The following is a 14,485-nucleotide window of genomic DNA, read 5'->3' on the forward strand; positions in this document are numbered from 1 at the left end:
TACTCAACTGTGCTATTTTGAGACACCATGAATATGAACTAAAATGCACTTTTAACATACCTTTCTTTTACCATACAATGTATTTAGCTAACACTTGTAGTACACTTGAACTGCGTTTTTTATATGTGACATCTGTGAGGTCAGAAACACATACTGTACTGTACACTTTCTCAACATTGTTTTTCTAATGCAGTAGGTTTTTCCATTGACTTTTCTAAGGTGCGCTGATATTTTTATTTATTTTTATTTTATTTTATTTATTTTTTAAAGACCACACACAACACTTTTTTTTTTTCTAATGCAAAACTTTAGCTATAACAGCTGAGGCGTACAACAAAATTGCAAGATTTACTTTAGTGTCCTAGGGCTGGGTATAGATACAGATTTCTCGATTTGATTCGAGTAAGATTCATTTTCAAAATAATTATCCCTATGTTCATTTATAATCATATAATTCCGTAAATTACACAATAAATCTTCTAAATTCATGCATTACGGAAATATTAATTTTAAAAATTAACAACAGGGTTGCTAGATTGGTAAAGAGTCTAAACAATTTACGCAACCTGCCTCAAATTGTTCTTTGAAGTGAACGATTCAAAAGAACCGATTCCCGGAAATGAGTCGGAGACGTTCACACGCTGAAAGCTGTTGTCCAATCAAAGAGCCGAACGAGCAGAGTGGGCGGCGCTTCGCGTTGGCGGTAGTGTTTGCAGCAGCAGTAGATTCTGCACAAATTCTATCTCAAATTTAACGGGTTTTTTGTAATCAATTGAAATCGCACCAAAATCTAGTTTTTGATGACATGAGGAAGAAATTCAGCAAGTAAACCGGTCGCTCTGCTTGGTAAATATTGTCAGTGTTATGTATGTTGTTGGTGTGCTGTAGTTAGCAACATTAGCAACATGTTTATGTTCATTGTGTCTGTGGTTATTTTGTTAGCGAAATCTATAAAACTAGTTTATTAAATAACTAGTTAATGTTTACTTTAAGATCACCCTGATCTGTATTGATGTAGTATAATTTAATGTTTAAGACTTTAACAACAAGCAGTCTAGCAGGACGTTTCGCAAACTAGTATAGTTCGCATACTATCCGTACTTCGATGATCATTGCGCCCTAAAGCCGAGAAATAGTATGTGTGAGAGACCCGGATGGCGTAATCTATTGTGTTTTATGAAAACAGAAAGACAGCAAGGACAAAGTTTTAATTTTAAAATATGTTTTAAATGTTACACACGCAGGGCACTGCGACAAATGGGCCATAAACCATCTTTTTTTTTTTTTTTTTGCTACAAAGTGACATGCTTGCCATGAAGAGGTGAAAGATAATTAATGCATCGTATTACAGTATGGATATATTTGGTATATAAAGGTGCCATTGGGGGCGAGGCCCACTTTAAAACGTTTTGTCTCTGTGAATTTACTAGATACGCGTGTTGTGATATAAATTGCACTCTGGCACATTTCAGAATTTGGGTTGATGTGTAACGTTAAAGCAAGGACAAAGGGTGAATTTGCGGAGTAGCCTATATTTTAGATGTTACAAAACCAGGGCCCTGTGTGTGGAATTTGGGAAATTCCACAAATCATTTTTATGGTACAAATTCTTGACATGCTTGTTACAAAGAGAGGAAATATAAGTAATGTATTGCGTTACTGTATAAATGTATTTGGTGTGTAAAGATGCCTGTGAATTTCACCAGGTACTAGTGTTGCATAAAAAAGTTGTTATTTGAATTCAGGATGAAATTTTGAATAAGTTTGAATAAGTAAGTAACCAAACAATTAATGGTAGCCATTGACTTCCATGGTACTTCCATAGAAGTCAATGGCTGCCGTCAACTCGGACAGGTTTGTAACAACTTGAGGGTGAGTAAATCATGACAGAATTTTTATTTTTGTGTGAACTATCCCTTTAATTTTAGTTTTAGTTAATGATAACAATCCTATTAATTCAGCCCTTAATTCATTCTTGTTGTGTCTCCTGCAGAATATATTTGAAGATGGAGGATGTGGAGATGGAAGTAGCTCCAGTATCCAGTGAGGCCAATGTGATCGTAGTCTCTGAATCTGGAAGCAGCACAGAGGAAGAAGGTGTTGCCATGCAGGTTCAAGGCCCATCTGAGAGACCCAGACTTTCAGCCCGTCGGGTGGTCAGGAGGAGACATATAGCTGGGTAAGAGAACGGGTTAATGCTCATAAAATTTGACCAAGTTAAAAGTGAACACCAAGGGTTCACTTACTTTTTCCTGCAACAACAGTATGGAGTCGCTGTATGACTCGGTCTTTCTGATTTCCTTCCTGTCTTCCAAGATCACACTCGCAGTTCTCCACGCATGAAGAGAGGATGCGCAGACTCCGGGAGCTCATCGTAGAGAATCTGGCAGAGCGGCTGAGTGGCTCCCAGGATGCACAGCGTTCAGTTCCTCACGTAAATCCACCACCGCTGGATCCTGAACCCAGCTCCAACCGCACTGCCGCTGTTGCGAATGTGTCGACGTCTGATGAATCCAGCGCTACAGGTCCACTGCCATTTTATGTCGTTTCATAATAATTTTAGGCCAGATGTATATCTTTTAAATAATTTCATTGTTAAGCTCATTATAACAATTTACTACTAGAATTTAGCGACTAAATATATAACATTGGGTGCGTAATATATCATTAACATATCAATTGTAGCAGTATTATTTTCATGTATCATAATAATCGATATCGGATATAATTTGGCTGAAATTGAATATTTATATGAATCAGTTGTTCCCTTTTTTACATTTAAATCACCTTTGCTGTCATCTAACTCTATAAATATTATCAGCTGTTTTAAGTGTAATCTTTATATTCAAACTGAATATACATTTTCATGCATTATAATATCATGATGTCTAAAATTGTAGGTTTTATAACGGTTTGTTTTTAATTTGTTTAAATATGTAATATCTAATATATAAATAAATCTCAATGTCTAATATCATCTAACATAAAAAATAAATTAAAATATTTCATATCAGCTAAAGAATTTAAATTATTTTTATTGGTGCTGGCTAGATTTCTAATTCCACATCCCTATGAGAAGAAACTTTTCCTTTCCCTTTTTTTTAAAAATCTTTTATGGAAAAATTAAAATTGAATGCACTAATAATTTACAGTTATAAAATTAACAATAAAATGGGAGATCAAACTACTAATCGATGATAAAATGTTCCTTTTTTTTTTTTTTTTAAGCCGCATTTTCCACTCCTTTTTCGGTCCTTAGAATTAAACCTTTTTTTACCACTGTATCTTTCAGACTCCTGTATTTAAATGCCCTTTGTTATGATTGGCTAACTTCTTTACATATGAAATGAAGCCATATGTTTTTGTGTAATTCAGGGTCCAGTGTTTCTACAGAGGCTGAAGGGACGAGAGCAGCTGCTCAACCGGACGAGTCTCAACAAAAGACTGAGGTGACTGGTCGTTTCATATTGATCATTTGTCTTCAACTGTTGTGCTTTTATAATAAATTATGTGAAATCATCCAAATCATTCTGCGTCACATCACTATAGTGAAGTGGACTGTGAATGCCAGTTCTCATCGACTTCACTGTCATTTGTCTCTTCGTAGCCTGTCTCTGAGTCGGAGGATCCCGTCACGGCGGCTGCGAGTCCCGCTGGAGAGACCGCAGTGGATGAAGGTGAGGGAGAGACCTGCTCCATCTGTTTTGAGCCCTGGACCACGGCAGGTGACCACCGCTTGGCCGCTCTTCGCTGTGGTCACCTCTTCGGCTATATTTGTATTTCCCGCTGGTTGACGAGCGGAGGAAATAAATGTCCACAGGTGGGTTTCACAGTTTCAGCGAATGAACATTTTACATTATGTAAAACAAAACATTAATTTTAAGAAATATTTTTAATAGTGCTGTCAAACGATTAATCGCAACCAAAATAAAAGTTTTTGTTTACATAATATGTGTGTGACATGTATATATTTATATTCATATCGTTTATATTATATCTATAAACATATTTAATATATAAACATAACATATTTTGTCTTAAATGTATACATGCATGTACGTTTATTTATATATACATAATTAATATACACAGTACACATATATTATGTAGTCAAACTTTTATTTTGGATGCAATTAATCACGATTAATCATTTGACAGCACTAATTTTTAAGTATTTACGTAACTGGCTATAAATTATCCTGTTTGAATTAACAAAAAATATATAAAACAAAACATTAATCTTAAAATATATTTTGACGTCTGGCTGTAAAAATTCACAGATGCAGTTACATTATCCTGTTTTGAAAAAAGGAAAGAAATTTAATTTCAATAAATATTTTTTAAATGTTTCCACAAGTGGCTGTATAAATACATATACTATTTTTTTTTAAGTAATTGTGTTTTTTTACTGTATTGTTTTAATGATGTTAATAGAAATGTTTAACAACATTCATAATGTTTAACATAATTTCGAATTATATTGCAAAACATTCGTCTGTGAAGTGCAATTTATCAAATACTGTAGACGTGTGATACTTCTTTCGTAATAAGCAATTAAATGTATTTTAATTTTATAAGAATATTTGTCATGTAATCCGTCAATAAAAAGATTTTGTGTCTCCTCAGTGCAATAAACCAGCCAAACGTGGTCATATCATCTTTCTTTATGCACGGAAACTGAAAGCTCTGGACAACGCAGAGGAAGTGCGACTGAAGAGGTGTTTAAATGAGAGTTTATTACTGGTTCTGCTGCTTTATTGTGATATATTTCCAGAATATGTGTGTGCTGATGGTCTTGATTGTGTGCAGTCGTTTAGAGCTGGAGCAGGGGTCGCGGAGGATGGAGCAGCTGGAAGTCGCTCAGTGTCGTCAGAAGATGCAGCTCATGGTCGATGAAAACGTGCGACTGCGCAAAGAGGTCGAGGTGTGTGTCTTTTCCAGGAGAAACTCTCTTTTATATCTCATGTGTCTTGGTACTAGTTATCTGGAGCAGGGCTTCTCAAGCATTTTGATGCCTAGGACTCCCAAATATTCTCTTTCTTAAATATAAAGGCAATTTTATAGTTTAACCTATTAAAATAAGTTTATACTGTGTAACGACGCATGGCGTTATAAAGACAGCATAATGTTTGCAAAATTTAATTGGCTTCTGTATTGTTACTGATCTAAAAAAAATATTTAATTTGTATTTAGTTATGCTAAAATTTGTCTACTCTTTATTAGAGTAATGTAATAAATAAGTTTACAGTGTTCTCTGGAAAATAAGTCGCATCAAATTAAAATTGTTTTTGAGAAAAAGAAAAAAAAACAGTCAAAAGTCACTTCAGTAGCTATGTTTCCATCAAAATATGCAAATTTAAGTTCTGCGCAAAACTGTAATATCGCATAAAACGTTTGCGAATAAAGCAACGTTTCCATCCAACGAGTCAAAAAGAACAAAATCGTCACTTCCTGGTAAACTTGCACTAAATATCACTAAGAAAACTAGGAGAAGCCACTGAATATAATAATTTTCATATATGATAAATTACGAAACACAATAAATGCAGTCATTGCTTTCGGAGGTGGATGCTGCCGTTTGAGAACACAGTCGTGTAAGACAATTATACAGAAATACTTTGATGACAGACTTTACTCAGGCATTTCAGAATGACCAAAATAATATTTCAGATGCTGTGCAACGAGATCAGTCCGCTGGTTAGTCAAATTATCCCGTCACATGGCTTTTTTGGCCCACATGGTGGAATTTATTTGGTAAATGTGTTTCCTTCGGTAAATGCATTTATGCACATTTTTTTCTTATTGGATAAAAAGTTTATCCTACTCAGTTGTGCGCATACGTTTTTTAATGCACACTTTTAGAATTTTTGCGCAATCCGTCCAGCGTTTCGTTTTTTTTAATGCGATATGCAGCTAGTGTATACGCGAGTTTTACTATTACTTTCAGAAATAATGTAAATAAAAACAATGTTTATAAACGTAGTAAATACTATAAACGTGTTGTAGTTCCCTTCATTCCATTTAAATTTAACAGTACTCAGAATAGGAATAAGTATAAAACGAACATGAACTATAGTGACTTATAGTTGGCTCACAAACTTTTTTTCTTCACATGTGTGTTGTTCTTTATGCATGTTTTACGTGCTTGACATTAATTGCATTACGTAACTTTGACTTAAGTCTCAGCATGATTCAGATATTCAAATAAAATTGTCTTACTGTATAAGCTGTATTCCAGGAAATAGTTAACTAAAAAATATTGTTCCAATTTTTTTGAACAAAAAATATTGATATTTTTTATATCAGTTTTGTATTTATGTAGATTTTGTTTTTGTTCCATACTGTTTAAAATTTGAGCTTTCAGTAGAATAATTATTGTTTAATTAAGAAATAATGTTTTTTGACCAGTCTTTGGAAAGCAGAATGAAAAATGGTTATATTACAGTTTTGATAAATGTTTAAAAATGTATTATTATTGTAAGCATATTTGATAGTTCACCCCAAAATGATAATATTTCTAGAGAGGGAGAAGGAGGGGAAAAAAAGCTTTCCATACAGTGAAAGTCAATGGGGTCCAAAACCCAACGATTTAATTTAGTTTAATTTAATGTCAACTAATGAGAGCCACATGTTGTGAGCTTCATGATGATGTCTCTAGTGGAAGTAAAGCATGCTTGCTGCTGTGTTCGGTGCTTGTTCTGTAGGAGCTGAGGAGGTGGAAAGCTCAGGCGGCGTTCGGCTCCTCTCAGGGAGCGTCTCTCTCGTCGTCCCAGAGGCAGGACTCGTCCAGCGGGGGACATTACGTCTTCTCTAAGGCTGTGCTGGTGTCTCAGACGGGGGGCAGTAGGGTTCTGTCCTACTGCGAGCCTCTCGGCTGCCTGCTGGCGTCTCAGCCTTCTCCACAAGCAACCTTGGTGCCAGGTAGGAATCTGAGCTCTTGCACATTGATTTTTTTCCTTGCGTTGTTTATATAAGCATTGATTGATTGATTGTTGCTCCCTCAGGCTTCGGTGTGAAGAAGATCAGCACTGCGACTCTCAAACCTAGTCAGTATGTTCCCATCCACTCCAAACAGATCAGAGGTCTGGCCTTCAGCCGACACCAGGACAGCCTTCTGCTCTCTGCGGCCCTCGACAACACTATCAAACTCACCAGGTGAGAGACCAATGGTTTCCTCTTGTGTAATAACTGTGTGTGCATTGCATTTTCTATTACAAAATATTTAAGAGCCAACAAAGTGCATCAAGTTACACCTGCTGTAATAAATTGGCATATAAAACACAAGGCTGGGAATCAATTTGACACTGACTGATAATACAATTCATCCTGATTAATCGGCACTGACTTTGTTACATAAATAGTTTTTTGGTTCTGTTCTTACAAAATACATTTAATGTAGTTATGTGCAAAGGATCATAAGAGCAAGGTAAAACACATAAATAAAATCTATAAATCGATATACATCTGAAAAATACGGTATAACCGTCATATGAGTGCACATGGACGTTATACTGTAACGTGCCATTTAACAACAAGAAAAAGACTTGCTACATTTTTCTTGTGCATCATATTTATATTTCATGTCAATAAAATTATAATTTTATGTGTTTTTATTTTTTTCATATTACTGTTTTTGTATTTTTTGACCAATTAATAAATTATTGACCAGGTATTCCAACATAGTTATTAAAGTAAAACTAAAACTAAATCCATAACAAATCAAATGTTCCTTGAAATAAAATAAGAAATAAAACTGAAATAAATGCAGCATCTCATTTTTATTTACTACTAAAATTACTAAATCTAAAACTAATTTAAATAATTAATAAAAATAATAAAAACTATACAATATTAAACGCATAAATAAACGAATAAAAGTTACCATAACGCAACAAAATGACTAATATTTTACTCAAAATTAAAAAGAAAATATTCAAAATACTTGCAAAAACTAGTAGTAGCTCAGTGATCGTCAAGATTCTGATTTTACTCAGAAACTCATAATAATGGAAATTAACCTAAGATGCTGACATGGCATTAAATAAAAATATACTACTGCTACTCTGAGTTGCTCCATGTTGATGTTTTGTTCACAGTCTGATGACGAACACGGTGGTCCAGGCCTATAACACGGGCAGACCTGTGTGGAGCTGCTGCTGGTGCCATGATAACAACAACTACATTTACGCCGGTCTCGCCAACGGCTCTGTGCTGGTGTACGACACGCGGGACACCAGCACTCACATTCAGGAGCTGGCGCCGCTGCGCTCCAGGTCAGTCTCATCTTTGGTCAAACTGTAGCATGCTGTAAATGAAGAGTTTGTTTTAAAACTCCATTTTTATTTATTTTCAGAATTTTTTTTATTGCGCATTCCAAGTAATATCAGTCAAACTGCAGTTGAGTTGTTTTGATTAAGTAATAATAACTTAAATAAAGGTAACTTACAAAATTAAAGTTCACTGAAAGTATGTTTTTGTTACATTATTAAAAGTTTGTTTTATAGCAAAAGCAGATAATTCCACATTTCATGTTTTAGAGTTAAAAAAAACACTCGTTTAATCTTTGTAATCTCCTCAGATGACAATGTAGATGCCTGACGAACGTTGTTGTTGTGATCGTAGACTGTATGGATGTGATTACACGCAATACACGGAGCTTTTCCCTCGCCGTTGTAACGTGCTGCTTTCGCAAGGTTGCGTGAAAACGTTTCAGCTTTTATTTTCCTTTTAAACCCTGAAGAAGATATCACAGGTTCATCAAGTTCGTCGAAATTATCCATCCTCGATCACTTTTGACGAACTCCTCTCAGCTAGCAGCACGTCTTTTCAAAGTGAAAGTAGCCTTGTCACCTGACCTGAATACAGCGCGCTGATTCGCTGAAATGGATTTATCGGCTTCTGTTCAAAAACAACAACGGCGCTTATCGGTTTCTGCAGTAAAGCGTGAACTCATGATGCCTTGAAAGTGGACAATATCGGCTTTTTTGACAAAAAGGTGTTTAGGGTTCAGATCGTTCAGATTTTTTTTAAAGCGGCGTTTATTGGTTTTTGCAAATAAACTCTTCACATATTACTATTGTGGAGAAGCATGAGCTCCAGTCTGCCTTGTTTGTTGGTAATATTGTCCCGCTTCTTCATTGTAGCTGTCCAGTGGTGTCTCTGTCCTACATCCCGCGCGCCGCCTCCAGCATGTTCCCGTGTGGCGGCCTGATCGCAGGCACGCTGGAGGGCGGATGTTTTTGGGAGCACATTGAGGGAAACACATACACGCCACACATCCTGCCGCTGGAGTCCGGCAACTGCACAGATATACAGGTGGAGCCGGACAGCAGACACTGTCTCGTCACGTACAGACCAGGTACATATCCAACTCACATACCAGCCCGTTCTCATATTTAAGTATCGTAGGGTTTTTTTTGTTGTTGTTTTTTCTTCGTTGAAAAGTAATAAGATGGCTGCCTGTATAGTTATATCGTTCTGTTGGTTTTATTCAGTTTTAAAACGAAACCAAGATATTATTAGCTTCTTTTTATTTATTCCATTTAAAACTGTAATTAACAAAACATCACAGGCACCAAAAGTGCGAAGGCACCTATTGTATCTGTTAGTTTTCTTATTATTATTATTATTATTATTATTAATATTAGGGGCCAAGCACTGAAGGGTCTTCTGCTGATCTGTGGCAGCCCAAAGGGCCGCTTGCGGAAAAGTTACGAAAGTTGGCCTACAGATAGAGGGTAGTCTCAATAATAAGCACTGCAAATTTGGAGTCTCTATCTCAAACCCTCTAGTGCCACCTACACCTCAAATTTTCATTTCCATTTATGCTAATAACTTTTGAACCACCATACTTTTTTGGTTTTTCAAACTCCTAGACCATTGGTCTGATTTTTGCAAAAATTGAACCAGATCATTTTCAGACTACAACCAAAAAAAAAATATATATATATATATATATATATATATATGGAATTAAGGTTGATTAGTCAAACTGTTCTCAAATAATGCAAACGAATTTGGCGAAGAGCACACAAAAATGGACATGAGACTATTCAGACCAAATGTGATTTATGATGACAACCATGGCCTGATGTTTCCTATGTAGTTTCAGCACAGCACCACCTAGTGGTCAGGACATGTGAAAAATGAATATTGTTGCTAATAACTTCTGAACAGTTTAGCCAAAAATCACAAGACTGGTCTCATAAGATTCGGTGAAGCATATCGAAACATAATTATATTGAAGCATTTTTGTTGAAAAGCATCAATAAATATTTAAACTAACACCCATTTTGATATTATTAGCTTTAAGCGTGGATCAACTGTTTATTTCTATATATACACATTTTTAGAGAAATTATATAATACAAGATAAGATAATTTCTATAAAAATACATAAAATGCAATTTATACATGCAGTGATGTAAATGTGGGAAGTTTTGTCATTAACCCTATAATTAAAAAAAAAAAAAAATCTAATTTGATAAAAATATATTATCTAATATACTTTTTTTTTTTTTTTTTCCAACATTTATTCTATGCTGCTTCTCTTTCCTTGCTACACTTTTTAATTCATTCTATTTGAATGTTTGCTACAATTCGGAATAAAAGATGTCGCTACTTACATTTCATTGTGACTTTAAACGGATATTTACAAATAAAATTATAATAGCCCAGTGCAGTCATAAAATCACTAATTTCAGTTGTTTAATCAATTTTTTACTTTAATACAATATTAGTGATTTTTTTTAATATCAATATAATGATTTATATAATACACATTCCTATTTTAATTTAAGGTTGCATGCATGTCTTTGTCCTGTGATTTCTTGCATCTTGGTTCCTTTTTAAAAGCATTCACATTCATGTCTGTTTTGTGTCGTCCAGGTCGCGCAAACCCGTCCCTGCGCTGTGTTTTAATGGAGCTCAGCCGGACGCCTCAGACAGACAGCAGACAGCCGCCCGTCTGCTCCTGCTCTCCAGTCCAGACCTTCATCGCTGGATCCTCCTGCAAGCTGCTCACCAAGAACACCGTGTTCAAGAGTCCGGCCGGAGAGGGAGCCACGCTGGTGTGTGCTGGAGACGAGGCCACAACTCCACCATGGTGAGAAACGCTTCATCCAGTCACTTACACACAGATCACATCCAGTCCAGCCCTGTGCTCGTGCTTCTCATTCAGTATCGACTTTCATTTGGTTACGCATTGCTTGTGTAAGCAGTTTGACGCTGGTTCTGTTAGTTATGCGCACATATTGACTATGATTTCTCCGTTCTGTCTGCAGGTCTGGGATGCCAGCACTGGTGCTCTGCTTCAGAAGATGCCTGCGGATCTCCCGTGTTGGACATCTGTCCGCTTGGGGTCAACCAGAGCAGTTATCTGGCCTCTCTGACCGAGAAGATGCTGAAGGTCTATAAATGGGAGTGAGACTGAGAGTAACATTCAAACAAAAATCTGCATAAGCATTTTTCATAAACCAAATACTGGTGGACTGGGACGCCGTGTGACACTTTTTTCTGTGTTTTGTTTGTTTTAAATCTTAATCCTTTATTTTATTTTCTGTACATTATAAAGAGTTTTCTGTTTCTGACCTTAAAATCAGGGCTTATTTTTAATGTCTTAGTTTTCATTGTATATATATATATATATATATGTAAGTGGGTTTTTAATTTGTTTAATAAAACAATAAATGCCTACATTGACAGTTTGTGAGCACCTTAAAAACATCTGTATAGGAGTGGCACAATTAAATCAGGAAAAATAAAGAACATTTGCAGTGATCTTTTTTTTTTTTTTCCAACATTTATTCTATGCTGCTTCTCTTTCCTTGCTACACTTTTTAATTCATTCTATTTGAATGTTTGCTACAATTCGAATAAAAGATGTCGCTACTTACATTTCATTGTGACTTTAAACGGATATTTACAAATAAAATTATAATAGCCCAGTGCAGTCATAAAATCACTAATTTCAGTTGTTTAATCAATTTTTACTTTAATACAATATTAGTGATTTTTTAATATCAATATAATGATTTATATAATACACATTCCTATTTTAATTTAAGGTTGCATGCATGTCTTTGTCCTGTGATTTCTTGCATCTTGGTTCCTTTTTAAAAGCATTCACATTCATGTCTGTTTTGTGTCGTCCAGGTCGCGCAAACCCGTCCCTGCGCTGTGTTTTAATGGAGCTCAGCCGGACGCCTCAGACAGACAGCAGACAGCCGCCCGTCTGCTCCTGCTCTCCAGTCCAGACCTTCATCGCTGGATCCTCCTGCAAGCTGCTCACCAAGAACACCGTGTTCAAGAGTCCGGCCGGAGAGGGAGCCACGCTGGTGTGTGCTGGAGACGAGGCCACAAACTCCACCATGGTGAGAAACGCTCTTCATCCAGTCACTTACACACAGATCACATCCAGTCCAGCCCTGTGCTCGTGCTTCTCATTCAGTATCGACTTTCATTTGGTTACGCATTGCTTGTGTAAGCAGTTTGACGCTGGTTCTGTTAGTTATGCGCACATATTGACTATGATTTCTCCGTTCTGTCTGCAGGTCTGGGATGCCAGCACTGGTGCTCTGCTTCAGAAGATGCCTGCGGATCTCCCCGTGTTGGACATCTGTCCGTTTGGGGTCAACCAGAGCAGTTATCTGGCCTCTCTGACCGAGAAGATGCTGAAGGTCTATAAATGGGAGTGAGACTGAGAGTAACATTCAAACAAAAATCTGCATAAGCATTTTTCATAAACCAAATACTGGTGGACTGGGACGCCGTGTGACACTTTTTTCTGTGTTTTGTTTGTTTTAAATCTTAATCCTTTATTTTATTTTCTGTACATTATAAAGAGTTTTCTGTTTCTGACCTTAAAATCAGGGCTTATTTTTAATGTCTTAGTTTTCATTGTATATATATATATATATATATATGTAAGTGGTTTTTTTTAAATTTGTTTAATAAAACAATAAATGCCTACATTGACAGTTTGTGAGCACCTTAAAAACATCTGTATAGGAGTGGCACAATTAAATCAGGAAAAATAAAGAACATTTGCAGTGATCTTTTTTTTTTTTTTCAAGTTAATAAAGTTATAAGCAATATTGTCTTAACAGGGATTTGAGTCAAATCGTTATTTCTTGGGTGTCATAAATTTAAGAAATGTTCCTCTGCAGTGGTCCAGCAGTAACAGGGTTGTGTGCAAAATTTGGGCCATGGTTAAATATGTTATTAAAATAAGAGTTATTGTTTTTTTTTTTTACTACAAATAACAGGTGAATAGTGCCAATATTTTAACTAACAGATCTCACCATACTTTCCCCTTTCCATTATTAAGCATAGTATATTAAAATAATTGTTTTGTATTGCAAGTTTTCTGAAATATGTTTAAATATGCAAGGTATATTCGAATTACTAATTTACATAAATTCAGAAATCTACATTATAAAGCCAAAAAACAACATTATTTCATTTTGTTGGCATTTTATAGTTAAAGGTTTGTGCAATGGGATTTTGAATATTTTTATTATTCCATAAATCACAGAATATTGTCAATATCTATAAAAATATATATTATTTCACCATATTTTAAGAAAAACATGCTATTACAAATAAAGCAAATATTCTATGTACAAACCTCTGTAAAACCTTCAGAAAAAAATATGTATATATATATATATAAACCCTTTTTGCAACGTATGTGCTGTAATTGAAATCTACGGCCAGACGTAAATAGATAGTGTAATAAAACATTACAACTTGCATAATTCTGAAGTTGTGTCATGTAAATAAAAATTGTTTCTGCAGAATATAAATTTGTCTTCCTCCAGAGGGCGCATTCTCCCTTCAACTCGAAGGCTTGAGCTATATTCCTTTGTTTTTTTTGCAAGATACGTTTGCTTTATAAAAGATAGAATAATTTAAATGTTAGAAATTTTGAAGTATTGTTTGACATAAAATGTAATTCAAACGCAAAAAGAATCTCTATTAAAATAAATACACAATCATGTAATCGTAATCGATCGTGATTGGTGCATCGTGGTCATCGCTGAGAAAAGTTACAGGAACCAGATGACAACACCATATTACGCGTTACTGCAGCAGCGTTGTGGATCATGATTTTTTTCCTGAATAAAGACACTAAATAAACTTAAAATGGTTTGACTGAGAATACACAGTGAGAAGTTAAAACATAAAAATAACGTTACTTATAGTTGCACACACCCATCGTACAAAGTCTCTGGACCTCTAAGCCCCGCCCATTTCTCAACTCACTGTTTCATGCTAATTTCTTTCCTTATCTTCCTTTCATCTAATAAACCAAGTATCTCTAAGTCTCCGTCTACGTGGCCCATGTTTAGTTCGTGAACCCTGAATTCCGCACCACTTCAACCGAGAACTAACGAATCCTACTACGGTTGGGGATTTAGCTCATGAATATTAATAAGGCAACCAGCTCGGACTTTCAGGAAGCGACTCGACGTCAGAGCGTGCT

General features: G+C 35.6%; 1 protein-coding gene across 2 annotated transcripts; it reads left to right on the forward strand.

The window, feature by feature from the left end:
* Window positions 1-652: 652 nt before the first annotated feature.
* Window positions 653-13,083, forward strand: rfwd3 (ring finger and WD repeat domain 3). 2 transcript variants are annotated; one of them, XM_058768095.1, is made up of 13 exons: window positions 653-846; window positions 1,994-2,179; window positions 2,317-2,525; window positions 3,376-3,449; window positions 3,608-3,820; window positions 4,627-4,718; window positions 4,810-4,924; window positions 6,705-6,921; window positions 7,005-7,155; window positions 8,097-8,273; window positions 9,144-9,358; window positions 12,154-12,371; window positions 12,552-13,083. In XM_058768095.1, the coding sequence occupies exons 2-13, from the start codon at window positions 2,007-2,009 to the stop codon at window positions 12,693-12,695; spliced, it is 1,998 nt and encodes a 665-aa protein (XP_058624078.1). In that variant the 5' UTR covers window positions 653-846; window positions 1,994-2,006; the 3' UTR covers window positions 12,696-13,083. The 2 variants fall into 2 exon arrangements, with proteins under 2 accessions (XP_058624078.1, XP_058624077.1); XM_058768094.1 differs by lacking the exons at window positions 12,154-12,371; window positions 12,552-13,083 and adding exons at window positions 10,888-11,104; window positions 11,283-11,629.
* The last annotated feature ends 1,402 nt before the right edge of the window (window positions 13,084-14,485 follow it).

The sequence above is a fragment of the Onychostoma macrolepis genome, chromosome 25 (genome assembly GCF_012432095.1).
Source record: "Onychostoma macrolepis isolate SWU-2019 chromosome 25, ASM1243209v1, whole genome shotgun sequence".
Taxonomy (NCBI): Eukaryota; Metazoa; Chordata; class Actinopteri; order Cypriniformes; family Cyprinidae; genus Onychostoma; species Onychostoma macrolepis.

What these genes read in the sequence shown, in the direction of transcription:
- rfwd3 (XM_058768095.1), top strand. Translation starts at nt 2,007, where the DNA reads ATGGAGGATGTGGAGATGGAAGTAGCTCCAGTATCCAGTGAGGCCAAT. An exon ending in AGGAGGAGACATATAGCTGG is followed by an intron (nt 2,180 to 2,316) that starts GTAAGAGAACGG and finishes CTGTCTTCCAAG; the next exon opens with ATCACACTCGCAGTTCTCCA. An exon ending in GACTGCGCAAAGAGGTCGAG is followed by an intron (nt 4,925 to 6,704) that starts GTGTGTGTCTTT and finishes CTTGTTCTGTAG; the next exon opens with GAGCTGAGGAGGTGGAAAGC.